Genomic DNA, 12,072 nt, shown 5'->3' on the forward strand with positions numbered 1-12,072 from the left:
AAATAGTGCTTTGCAGTTAAGAATTTGCTCTATCAAACTTTGACTTTCATGGAGAGTTACGGTGCTCATTGTTAACTCCTTTAGTTTCCGTGGAAATAAACGGGAGGCATTACTTTTGGAGCAGCCTATGTATATATGGTTCACGATAATTTTCCTTCACTTAATTCAGCCCAGGCAACCCAAAAGGTTGGACACTCATGCAATAAAATATTCATCAACTGTACGAGTTTTTGAAACAAACCACAGAGCAATACTACTCTATCATAGTGACCCCAGTTATGGCACAGACTAAAAATATATGAAGCCAGAAATACATTAACAGTTAAGATAAAAGTACTCCACCAGGTGCATATTCATTTGTAAGTAGTATCTGGTATCTCAAAGAATGACAAAGTAACAAAATAACCATAAAAACATAATTGGGTTTTATGTATAAACAGAGTTTTTATCATGAATGCAAGACAGCTGTAAAAGCTGCCCTCAGTAGAAGGTATGTAGACCAACCACTACCAAGACAAGGAAGCCTTTTGAGCTTGTTCTGAACTTGGCTGTAGTCAGAAGATTATAAATAGAAAATCAAATATCAATCTTGATTTATTTACTTAGTGAACTGATAGCTTTATACTAGATCCACCATTCTTATGCCTATGTTCTCCTTGTCTTTATGATCACTAGAAACAGTTAACATCCCATACAGAAAAAAACTATCAGTGTATGTTCAGTTCATTTCAGTCACTGATAAAAACATTCCCTAAATTTACCTGTGCTTCTCCTCAATTCTTATCATAGCCCTGGGCTGTATAATCTAGAGCTTGCACTTGCAACTGGCTGCACACCTTAACTTTCTGACCTCTGCTCTGCACAACTTGCATCAAACAGCAATGTACCATGAAGTAAGTCTGAAGCACAGTAAGAATGGTTAAGTCAAAAATTTTGGTGGAGGAACAACATGCTTTCTAACTGCAAATAAGGTTTGTTACAAGCCACAAGCATGGCAGAGGAAAGTGTGCATACAGTCTTCATAGTATCATAGTATCATAGTCTCGTGCTGGTTGGAAGGGACCTTAGAGATCATCGAGTCCAACCCCTGGGATTTGAGCCTCCTGTGTAGCAGAGCGGCACTTCTACCACTTGCACTACAGAGGGGATTTGAACCCAGGGCCTCCGGTATTGCAACGCGGCATTCCTACCACTGCGCCACCAGGGCACACTTAATATTGGCTAACACAGAATTTGAAGCACCATTCTCAGTCACCTAGTCTCCATCCTCCATCAGTTTCTGAGGCTGTATCTGAATCACTTAAGGTAGAAACAAATAACTAAGTCTGCCTTTAAGAAGCCAAACATTTGTAAACCTGCATGTATTTCAGAGCAAAGGGATGGAGATGAAGAGGTCTAGACGTAAGACTACATGGAAAACAGGATACGAGTCTTGAAGAAACAGAGGTACAAACTTCAGGTGTTTTTTTGTTTGTTTATTTCAATAATATATTGAATATTATATATTGAATATATGATATTCAATTCTAAATGACAACTGAAAGAAGCCCAAAATCAGAAAACATGATCTATTACTATGATGTCTCTACTTCCTTAACCAAACACCGGTTACCAGTGTTTTTATGGAGTCTTCCAATCACACAAGCTATTACAGTATTGCATTATACAATTAAATGGAAAATTCATTCCAAGACAATAATGTGTTTACCTTCACATTGAGATTAGTTGTAGGAGCATTGTCAGCACTTAAGGCAAACCGTTCACAGTACATTAAGGAGGCAATTAGAGCAAAAACCATCTTCAGCATTATTGTTCTTACTAATTAGTTGCAGTCTACAGGCACAGGAACATCAAAAATAATATGAACAGTCAATTTGTACCCTCAACTTTGAAAAAGAAAACCATGAAAATACACATTTTTTGTCAAGATCTGAAATGTGTATTTAATAAGATATCATTTACATTAGCAGCCCCTTGGGGGGTTTAAGAAAACTGTTCAAAGACTGTGGGCATTCATTTCTCCTCTATTTCACTTGTTTTTTTTTTAATCCTGTACTCAAAATGCTCAAAAGTATAGAAACAACAGATCCCATCTTTAAGGCATAAAGTAATTCTGAATTCCCAACTTGTAATAGCATTATTTTTTTAAAAATTTGGTTATTTGTCATTTTTCAGTAAAATTATTTTTAGTTCAGTATCCCAGTTAATCAGACAGTCTCTGGCGAGGGATCAAATTCTTTCAGGACAAATAACGTGGAAACTGGGGGAAGAGACAGAACTAGCACATATACACTGGTTCAGCTTCCTTACCTTCCCACTGGCCACTCAGCACCAGGCTCCTGCTAATGACGATATCAATCTCTCTGGCACCATACTGCACAGCCAGCTTTATTTCAGCCAGTTTAGTTTCTAGAGGAGTCTGTCCAGATGGAAACCCAGCAGCCACTAGCAAGGAGGGAAATGCAGGCAGTGGGGAGAAAGTTTGGTTTAGAAATTGAACTTAAAACTGTATGTACTTCTACCACACCACAAAATTTGAAAGCCACTGTATTATTATTTAATCCCCATCACCAATCAAAAACCTAAAGGCACCTCATCCTACCCTCCTTCCAGCAGGTACTAACTGCTTCTTGTGAAAAGGTCTCTTTCACAAGACTTAAATTTTCCCAAAATGGCCTACAGAAGCACAATATCTATAAAACCAAACAAAGAAGGAGTGAACTTGTATGTGAAACAATACGCAGTTTTAAAATTCTCCCCAATTCTCTTAAGGAGATTTTTGAGTTAAGTCCCAGTAATACATTAAATAACTAAACCACATTACAGCAAAAACTTTTTAATGAGGTCTACATAGAATTTCCTTTATGATGTTTAAGCACAAAACCTAAAGTAAGCTTAGAAATGGAAATAAAAATGGCTTTGTCAGAGACTCTCTGTGACATAAATGCAGGTAGTATTTTTTTTTTCCCTACACAACAATAAAGAAATGAAAAGAAAACTCAGAAAACACAGATGTTACCATAAAACACCTGATCTAACTTCAAAGTTAGCCCTTGCTTTGAATAGAAGGTTTGACTAAATGACATCCAGAGCTCCCTTCAAAATCACATAATTCTGTGATGCTGCTTTTTGCTTAGAGTAGACTCAGAACTTGTTTATCATGTGGTGACTGGAAAAGAACTGGCACTATGAGATTTAAAAGTACAAGTCCTGAACTTGCAGGCTGCTCAGCCAGCAATAACCCTTGCCTCCACACAGATCTTCAATGAATTCAACCTGTAGGACCATACTTAGAAGCCAAAAAGCTGACAATGAGAAAAAAAACAACACAACAACAAAAACAACAAACCAGAAAACCTAAGACTTGTATTAGAGTAATCTACTTGTCTTCTGATTCGCTGTCCAGCTCACGATCTCAATCAACAACTTCTACTCACTTGAGGAAAGCAGCTTTGTATACCTCATGAACCTCACTGCTGAACTTCCAGATAACAGACTTAGCATACCTGATAAGCTTGAAGTTGAAACAAAACAAACGAAAAGAAAAACCATAAGCAAACCCTCCCCACAATTCCCTTCCTTCCACCTTTTCACCTTATTCTGAAACAAAAGCAAATCTGAACTTCCAGATTTTTCTACATATTTTACACATGTAGATATACTGCTACACAACTAAATATCTATCAAAAGATATAACTGATTATTTTAACAAAACACTTACCTGAAGCTACTGGTATATTACAACCAGCAGCCTTCAGGGCGTTAACAGCATCGGTGACTCTTGCAGGATATACACAAACCGCTGCGACAGTAATACCTGCCAGAGACACCATTCATTTTTTTCATATGCAGATTTGCACTTCTTTAGTGCACACCATATAATGAACACAGGTATGTTATTTCCACCTCTCTCCCACTTTTGTATTCTCACAAGAACCTCAAGCACATACAACAGGGATATTCATATAAGTGCTTCTCCATATTTTTTACCTCCTTCATAGTCTTCCACCTGTGCCTTGGAACAAACTAGCATTAGCAGGAGTTAAAGCACCTCTCAGTGTGTTTTTATACCAACAGATTCCCTGTTTAATGACATACATTTAAGACATGCTTAGTCAGCAGCATAGTGTGAGAAAAAACTGCTGCCAAGCTCTGTCCTTACCTGTTGAGCCAGGCTGAGCCCAGCAGCAACAGAGCAGTCTTTATGTTAATGCAGTTCTACGGCATTTCTAGTTGAAACACTATTCTCTCAGTCTCAGATAATTGCTCTCATATTTAATCTTTCAACCATCTGAAAAGTCCATAAATCTAAGTATCTAAGACTAAGCTTTGATATTTCACATGTATGGCTAGAAACTAGAGAACTGACCTTCCCCCTTGGTTTTACATCATATAACTTCAATCAGAAGATGAAAGCTTGCATAAAACTACTGAAATATTTTGATAGTAGAAGCATGCCGCACATGTCACTGAGTATTTTTCTTTTTGCTAGACGGTTGTAAGGCCACCATGCTATGACAGAAGCCAAATGATCTTCACTGGCACATCAGTGATCGCATCTAGAAAAATTCAGAAGTGCTGCTCTGATTTAAATTAGTTTTATATTGAAAGTCTCAGTTTGCTCTGAAGTTGTATCAGGTTCAGTCTCAGGTGTAAAATCTGAACTTCTGATGGAACCTGCTTCAGTAATGTCAACTTGTTGTCAATGCTTTACCAACAGCGGATAAGGGCTGTCTGCATCCCCTCCAACTCTGTTGGCTTAGCTGGAAACTCTGGAGGTATACTAGGTGTATATGTTTCACACATAACCACGTATTAAAGGAATTATTCCTTACAGCGGCGGATTGGGCTGCAAAGATGTCACCTATCATAATTACTCAAACAAGCAGATAACAGAAAATGTTTTCTGAAGGAGAAATAACGTGCTTATACATATGGAATGCCTATTTTCTGACATGCAAAGTGGCAGACTCTTGAGCATCACAGAATTATAGAATAGCTTAGGTTGGAAGGGTCCTTGAAGGGTAACGCAGAGCAGCATCAGCTAAGCATGAAATCCCCCACTTCTACAATTCAGAAGGGACATCAGGAGATTAATTTGTTTCACCTTAGGGCATTGTTATTAAAAGACATACACTTAAGTTACACGCTTGTGGTTTCTCTATCAAATTTGTTTATTATGTAGCACAATGTACAGTGTTATCCTGAGTCTTTGCCTTAGTTTGGTTTCCAAATTGTGAATGGACTTATCATCTTCACATTAATGTATTAACTCAAAAGAATAGGTATTATGCATTTAAAAGTTAAGGCAGTTTCTTTGAATAAGACCATGTAGGACCTATTTTGTTCTCTCACAACTATTAGTTCTGCAACACTGTCTACGATAACTGTTTCCATAATAGAAGAGGTCATTCGTACACCTTTCTGAAAACTAAAAAAATACTGAGGAAACACAGACATTTTCTCTACAAACCTAACAGAACAAAAACAATCAAACCTTTATCGTGCATATCCATGGCTTTCAGTAGATCCTCTCTGATGGGATGCTTAGCTTTAAAACACAGTCTGTGAACATTTGAAGGAGTATCATCACCTGAGAGAGTGGTAAGGTCTATGCAGGTGACAGCTTTCAACAGCCAAGCAGCCTGCCAAGGGAGTAAAGAAAGAAATATAATAAGAGACTGCCCCTCTGCTGCCATCTGTCACACAGCAACAAAGTCTAACACAATACTGGCAAGAACGTTCAACCTTTACTGCCATACCACCAACACCCGCCTCTGACGTCATGTGCCTATACAATAAAGTAGGAGGCATTACTTTCAGTGCAGCCCTTGAACAGTAACACATTTGTATGCCTGTCCTTCTGTGAAAATAAAATACGGAAGCAGGGGAAGTTAAGAACCCACAATTTTTTAAAATTAAGAGTCTAGACTTCAGATGTTTCTTTCATTTGTGTGAATCTGGGACTAAAAAGAAATATGTAATTAATAAGTGAGAAACAAAACAAAATTAGAAAAACAAAACAACAGACCAAGAGCTAAATTACAGGTCTACAGTAGTCTTCAGAGGAATACGCTACAGAACACTAAAAGACTTATTGATTAGAGGATGGAAGAAAACCACATCCAAATATTTTTCAAAGTTTGTTGTTGAACAAAAACTGAACTTGAAATATTATTTTGAAATATTTGCTGGAGGTCTTCCAGTGAATGCTCATTTGAAGCAATGGCTTCACTAAAAACAGACATCTTTTGCTTGACACTTGCTCAACAAGGAGAGAGATGGCAGTGAGGGCCATTCGAGTCTATACAGCAATACCAAGGACGATCTCTTCCTGACCATTTCATTCTATGACATGGTTCGTCAGCATATGAGGCAATACTCGGCAAGTCTTAAGTCAGGCCAACATGTAAACCTTTCCTAGTTTGCTAATGACAGCGTCCTTTTCGAACCTGTAACAAATTCTACATCAGACACTGCTTTAGGGGTACTGAGCTGAGCAATGAACTGTTACAGGCCTTGGTTAGTCTAAGTTTGACCACTTAGAAACACAGAATCATAGAATCACCAAGGTTGGAAGACCTAAACTGTTCATCTATTAACAATAGCTCCCACTAAACCATGTCCCTCAACACCACATCCAGCCGTTCCTTGAACAACCCCAGGGTCAGTGACCCCACCACCTCCCTGGGCAGTCAATTCCAGTGCCTGACCACCCTTTCTGAGAAGCAGTATCTCCTAATGTCCAGCCTGAATCTCCTCTGCTGCAGCTTGAAACCATTTCTTAGTTCTAAAAGATTTCTACTTCCATCCTATAATACTTCAGATTTATGCTCATCATGAAGGTAGCTTTGGCCACCCCAGAACAGCTGCCTGCCACATTAAGCTCAGAACGTCAACTACTTTGATTTTTATTATTTTATTTATTTATTTATTTTTTAAAATAATTAAGTACAAATAAGTGATTGCAGCTTCATCCTATTAAGTTACAATATAAAGATTGCTCCTTTATTGTCTCCTACCTCCTACTCCCAGTTTATCAGTCACTGCTGAAAGGAAGCCATTTGTTTAGTGTGTGGATGGAAGGAACAACACTTTTGCTCACTGAACCAGGAATCAACTTGTCCTTTGGACACCATTTATAGCCCACAGCTGAGTGCTCACTGGGAGTTCTGGGCCTATTCCACAGTGTTTCTCAGACTTTGTCCTTGCTCGATGCTGCCAAACTGCCTATCTGTGGCATTCCTACACCCAGCTCTGTCCACCATAGCTATACACACACACACAGATGCACATCAAGTACCGTAGCCAGTTAGGATTTTTGAGTTTCCAGCAATAACTAGTTAAGCAAAGAAATCACACTTGTTGGAAATGTTTAAGTAAGCAACAATCATCCAGGTAGGTCAAACTTGACAGGGACCACGATCATATCTTACAGCTTTAAATTAAAAAATAAGGAGGCTGTGTGCAGAGAAGTCTGCCTAGGATACAGAATAAATGTGGTGGGATAGTAATATACAACTTAATCCACTCATGAATAAAGATGACTGAAATTCATTTGCGGTTTTGCCACTCATGAGTTATAAGGTTTTTAACTTGTTTGGATAAATGCGTCACCTTATTCCATCCCATCATCATCAAATACAAATTATTAAAATAAGACATGGACAAGCACATCTTTTAAGTTTACATGCATCTTGAGGAAAATTCAATATTTCAGCCTAGAGAGGGAGAGTGACTGCTTCAAAAATACAGGAACAGAATGCATAAAAAGAGCACTTACTTGCCAGTTACCTTTCAGAGTCCGCCATTTCTGAATTTGTTCTGCATGCCTTACAACTGCAGGTGGATTCACATACACTTTGGAAATCCAGCCAAGCTCTGATGTGGGAGAAAAAGAAAGATAGAAATGTCTATAATCTGTTTCTGTGGTTTTTTTTAGCGTTCTGTGTGGGACTTCAGAAGGAAGCTGTAGCTTTGTTTTGGTCCTCTGAAAAGCATGTTGTGATTTTGTATCCTTTCAGGGGCTTCTGCGCTTCTAAGCAGTTCAAAATACCACACAACAATAAACTTCTCTCAGGGGATGAACTGTGAACTGGATGTTTCACACAGCAGACATTGTTTGCTGTTAAAACTGAATTAACTTAATGATGGTGAGAGATGCTGTGTTTCTAGTCCCAACCTACGAAGTTTAGTCTGCATGCTGCAGATAAACAATCTTCTGCTGTTGCTTGCTGATTTACTTCTTGATTCCAGAGTAAGGTAACATTTAGCCAGTCCATTCCTTGTCTGCAATAAGGATGCAATGGCATTTTATATGTATGTGTGTGGACCTTTGATTGCAGGAACCGTATCCCTCGTGGTTACAAAAATCTCCAGATAGACTTTTGTGTAATAATACAGATAGGCTGTTTTTAACCTGGAGCTACTCTTAATGAATTTACTATGAGGGATGGACTATCTGCAAGTTTCCAAAAGCATTCCTGGGCAGCACATCTGATGGGAAGGATATGCATACCTGCCTGCCTTAGAAGTGCTCACCTTGCCAAGCACCCTGGGGGACTTGGGCAGACATCTTCCATCTGTGAATTCCTTTAGATGCCCACTGCAGGTGGTCTGGGTTGCAATTTCAATGAGTTACAGTACTCATAAACAACAACCAGAGCCAAAAAAAAGCAGTGGATACTCAACAGTTACAAAAAGAATAAAAAATGTCCAAAAGTAGAAGCACCATAAAATGACAATCTCTTAATTAAGGGTAACTGAATGATAAAGAATTGATGGTTCACACCCTCACAGCTTGAAATTTCTGCACAGTGTGATAAATCAAAGGTCTAATTTTGAATATTAATAAACACAAACCCATATCTTCCTGCTCAGAGAAGTACACAGATAAAAGAAAACAGAACATCTTTAAAATCTCTTGTACCCCAAACATAGATAATTCTTTTAAATATTAATCATACAATCAATCCAAGAAAATACCCTGAAGAAAATACCAACAGTCATCAATCACCAGTCATCAACTAATCACCACCAGTTGCAATTATCAGTTACCATCATCACTAAAGACACAAGTTCAGATACTAGGGATAATAGTTCTGGGTGATTTGATTTATTGAGAACATCTCATCTCCGCAAGTATTCTTTCTTGCTAATTTACTAATTTCTTGTCCCCATCTCTTACCTTCTACTTTTTAGTTTTAATCACGCACAAAAATGCTGGACTAATAAACCAATTAAAATATGTGTAAATACATCCTCGTTTCCTTAATGAGACTTAAAGATAACACCGGAGAAAACAATTTAGGAGAGAGATCACTCAGTAGATATGCAAGACAATTGTAGGAGATGCAGCTAAGTCTTGTTCTCAGCACAGTCACCTTGCTAACACTTTCCTATCACTACATACATTTACTAACATAAGCAGAATCTGCAGGGTCAAAATGGTGTCCAAGGCAGACAAATTGGGAAAATAAAAAAAATAAAAAAAAAAAAAAAAAGGAGAAAAAAAGGAGAAAAAAAAAAAAAAAAAGAAGGAATTCCAGAGCAGTCATAAGGAATTTAGGATTTCTAGCATCAGACTTACTACATGGTATACATGATAAGGAGGAGCAGGTCAAGATGAAAACTAGTTTAACAGAAACCCTCAATAATTCTCTCTGCTTGCCACAAGTCACATTATCTAAAAAATAAAAGATGAGTCTGACACGTAGAAAGCAACTGAGAAAAGCTATTGCTACAACACTTAGAGCTAAATCTTTCCTACTTTTTAAATAACAGTAACTGCAAACCATATAAACACAGACAGCTGAAATACAAGCTGCATCTACTGCAGCTGCTTTAAGGTCAGCTCTCCTAGGTGAGAGCACAGATCTCCCATGGGACTACCATTTTCAGTATTTGCCTTTGAGAAGGAATTATAAACAAAAACCAACCAAACAAATAAATAAAGGATACAGAAATTCTGCGTAGTGATTCTACTAATGTGTGCCAAGTGTTCAGGGGCAATCATTTAATCGTAATCCAATTTGTCACGATAACTTTTGAACCCTACTGACTACATACATGGTGATCTTTCAGTTCCTTTGTAAAAATGCAATAAAATTAAAAAAAAAAAAAAAAAAAAAAGCCAATTTAGATGAGGAAATCAGCTTCTACTCTCTAATAAAGACCCAGAAGTTTCAGTTACTCTACCATAACCTATTCTTTCTATGTTATGGAAGACAACAAAGAAATCTGGTATAATAATTGATCTGTAAAAACTATTGCTGTCTAAGGAAGCGTTTGGAAGAATACAAAGACAGTGTCTACTTTGTCAGAAATGGAAAATGTTCATCCTCTTGGTTATTGGCACATATACATGAACTTAAGTGGAAGGACAGAAATTTTCCCCATGGGTAGGTTATCCCTTACTCACTATTTGGAGAAGATTTTATCTGATACATCTCATGCTGAACCCTGCTAGAAACATATGTTACTGTATATGGCCCTACCTGACTTTTGGGCATAGCTTCTCAGGTTTGAGTTATCCATTTAGGAAACAGAACACTGCACACTAGATTGCATTAAAGGAAATAATTAAGGGTAATGCTCTGGGGGGGGGAAGATTAGCAAGTAATATCACAGAAATTCACAATCAATAGAAGAGAAAGGGAAGAACGGTGGAAGTAAAATAAGCTACTACTTCTGCTAACTAATCTTCACCCGTTGCTGCTTTTAAAGCAGTGAGTAACCTGAAAGATTATATGCTTATTATGTTTCATTTTAAAAATTCTATTCAGAACCAAAAGGGCCTTGGTTAATTATGTAATAAAAAGAATGCATGGCAAAGAAGGACAAAGGTTCTAGAAATATACAGCACAGATGGAGACTTCTGTCTGACACAGATCTTCCATTCAAGCCCACTTCTCCATTATTTAAAGCAGTGGGCAAGTGAAAATAAATATGTCTTACCACGACTGACTAAATAGACTTTTAAATCTGCCATGTGAGGTCTCACCAAATCTTTAAATGAATGTGTAGCTATTCAGAAAAATCACAACTCCGTTTTCTTTTTTTTTCTCATTAAAAAATCAGAATAAAACCATTATTTCAAATAGAAACGACCGCCTTTAGATTCTGCCCCTCCTCCACTCCCCCAAGATTTATAATTTAGTATCTGGCTAAGGAAAACTATATTTAATTAGGCTCATTAACCTTGCAGTGTGAACATGTCTTTTTTTTTTCTTTTTTTTTTTTTTTAAATAAGTCATCTGCTAGTCATCTGCACAATCATGTGGCTTCAGGGATAAGAGTAATTAAAGCAGTTACACTATAGCTAATTAGCCAATATTCTGTAATCACTCTTCAAGTTACTTTTTTTTCCTCTAAAGACATTTGGAAAAAAAAAAAAAAAAAATCATACTCAAAATCTTAACAGGAAATTCAACTCCTTCCTTTGAGAACATGAATCCAAAAATACCAAGCAGTTCATCAGAAAAACAATAAATAAAACCACTTCATTAGTATAATTACATAAATATCTAAGATATCTAACACATTCTTCATTAAAAAAAAAAAAAAAAAAAAGGCTCAGCTTTTTTGGAAGCTTTAGAAAATGTGTAGATGTTACCCTTCAGATGGCAAAAAAAGAAAGCTAAAAAATGCCCAAGGCTGTAGTTTCACAAGCATTTCAAAGCAGCTCTGTCCCCAAAAGAAGCTGTCCCCCAACTGTTTATTTCCTTCTCTGTGCCAGAAACAACATGTGTGCTCCTCCTTACCATGAACACATGATAAAATGGGCAAGAGAAGTGATGAAAGCTATTATTTCTGGAGAAACTATTATGAAACTGTGTCCCGAGCCTTTACTGGAGATATGAAATACTCAAGTGAATGCAGGCTGAATCCAGCTGGCCATGCATAACTGAGCGAAAGACTTCAGGATCATATCTTGTTGTAAAGAGTTATGTTACCAAGTAAGCTGTTTATGGGCTTGAGGGTAATTCTTTTTTTTTTACATGGAAGCTGTAAATATTTTCTCAGAGTGACTGTTTCAATAGACCTATTTTGTTCTCATGTTGGATCCTTCTT

At 37.4% G+C, this 12,072-nt stretch overlaps 1 protein-coding gene across 8 annotated transcripts in view; it reads right to left on the minus strand.

Moving 5' to 3' along the window:
- DERA (deoxyribose-phosphate aldolase) overlaps positions 1-12,072 on the minus strand; it is a 51,684-nt gene that overhangs the window by 37,084 nt on the left and 2,528 nt on the right. For 7 of the 8 annotated variants that reach the window (XM_015867793.3, XM_085543341.1, XM_015867785.3 and 4 more), the window contains exons 2-5: positions 7,784-7,881; positions 5,498-5,645; positions 3,722-3,817; positions 2,311-2,445 (exon numbers count right to left, since the gene is read on the minus strand). In XM_015867793.3, coding sequence (XP_015723279.2) covers positions 2,311-2,445; positions 3,722-3,817; positions 5,498-5,645; positions 7,784-7,881 — 477 coding nt within the window. Of the gene's footprint in view, positions 1-1,460; positions 1,889-2,310; positions 2,446-3,721; positions 3,818-5,497; positions 5,646-7,783; positions 7,882-12,072 lie in introns of those variants that run through there. The other variant, XM_085543364.1, reaches the window with a different exon arrangement.

The sequence above is a fragment of the Coturnix japonica genome, chromosome 1 (assembly GCF_054131305.1).
Source record: "Coturnix japonica strain WE chromosome 1, WE-NBRP24, whole genome shotgun sequence".
Lineage (NCBI taxonomy): Eukaryota > Metazoa > Chordata > Aves > Galliformes > Phasianidae > Coturnix > Coturnix japonica.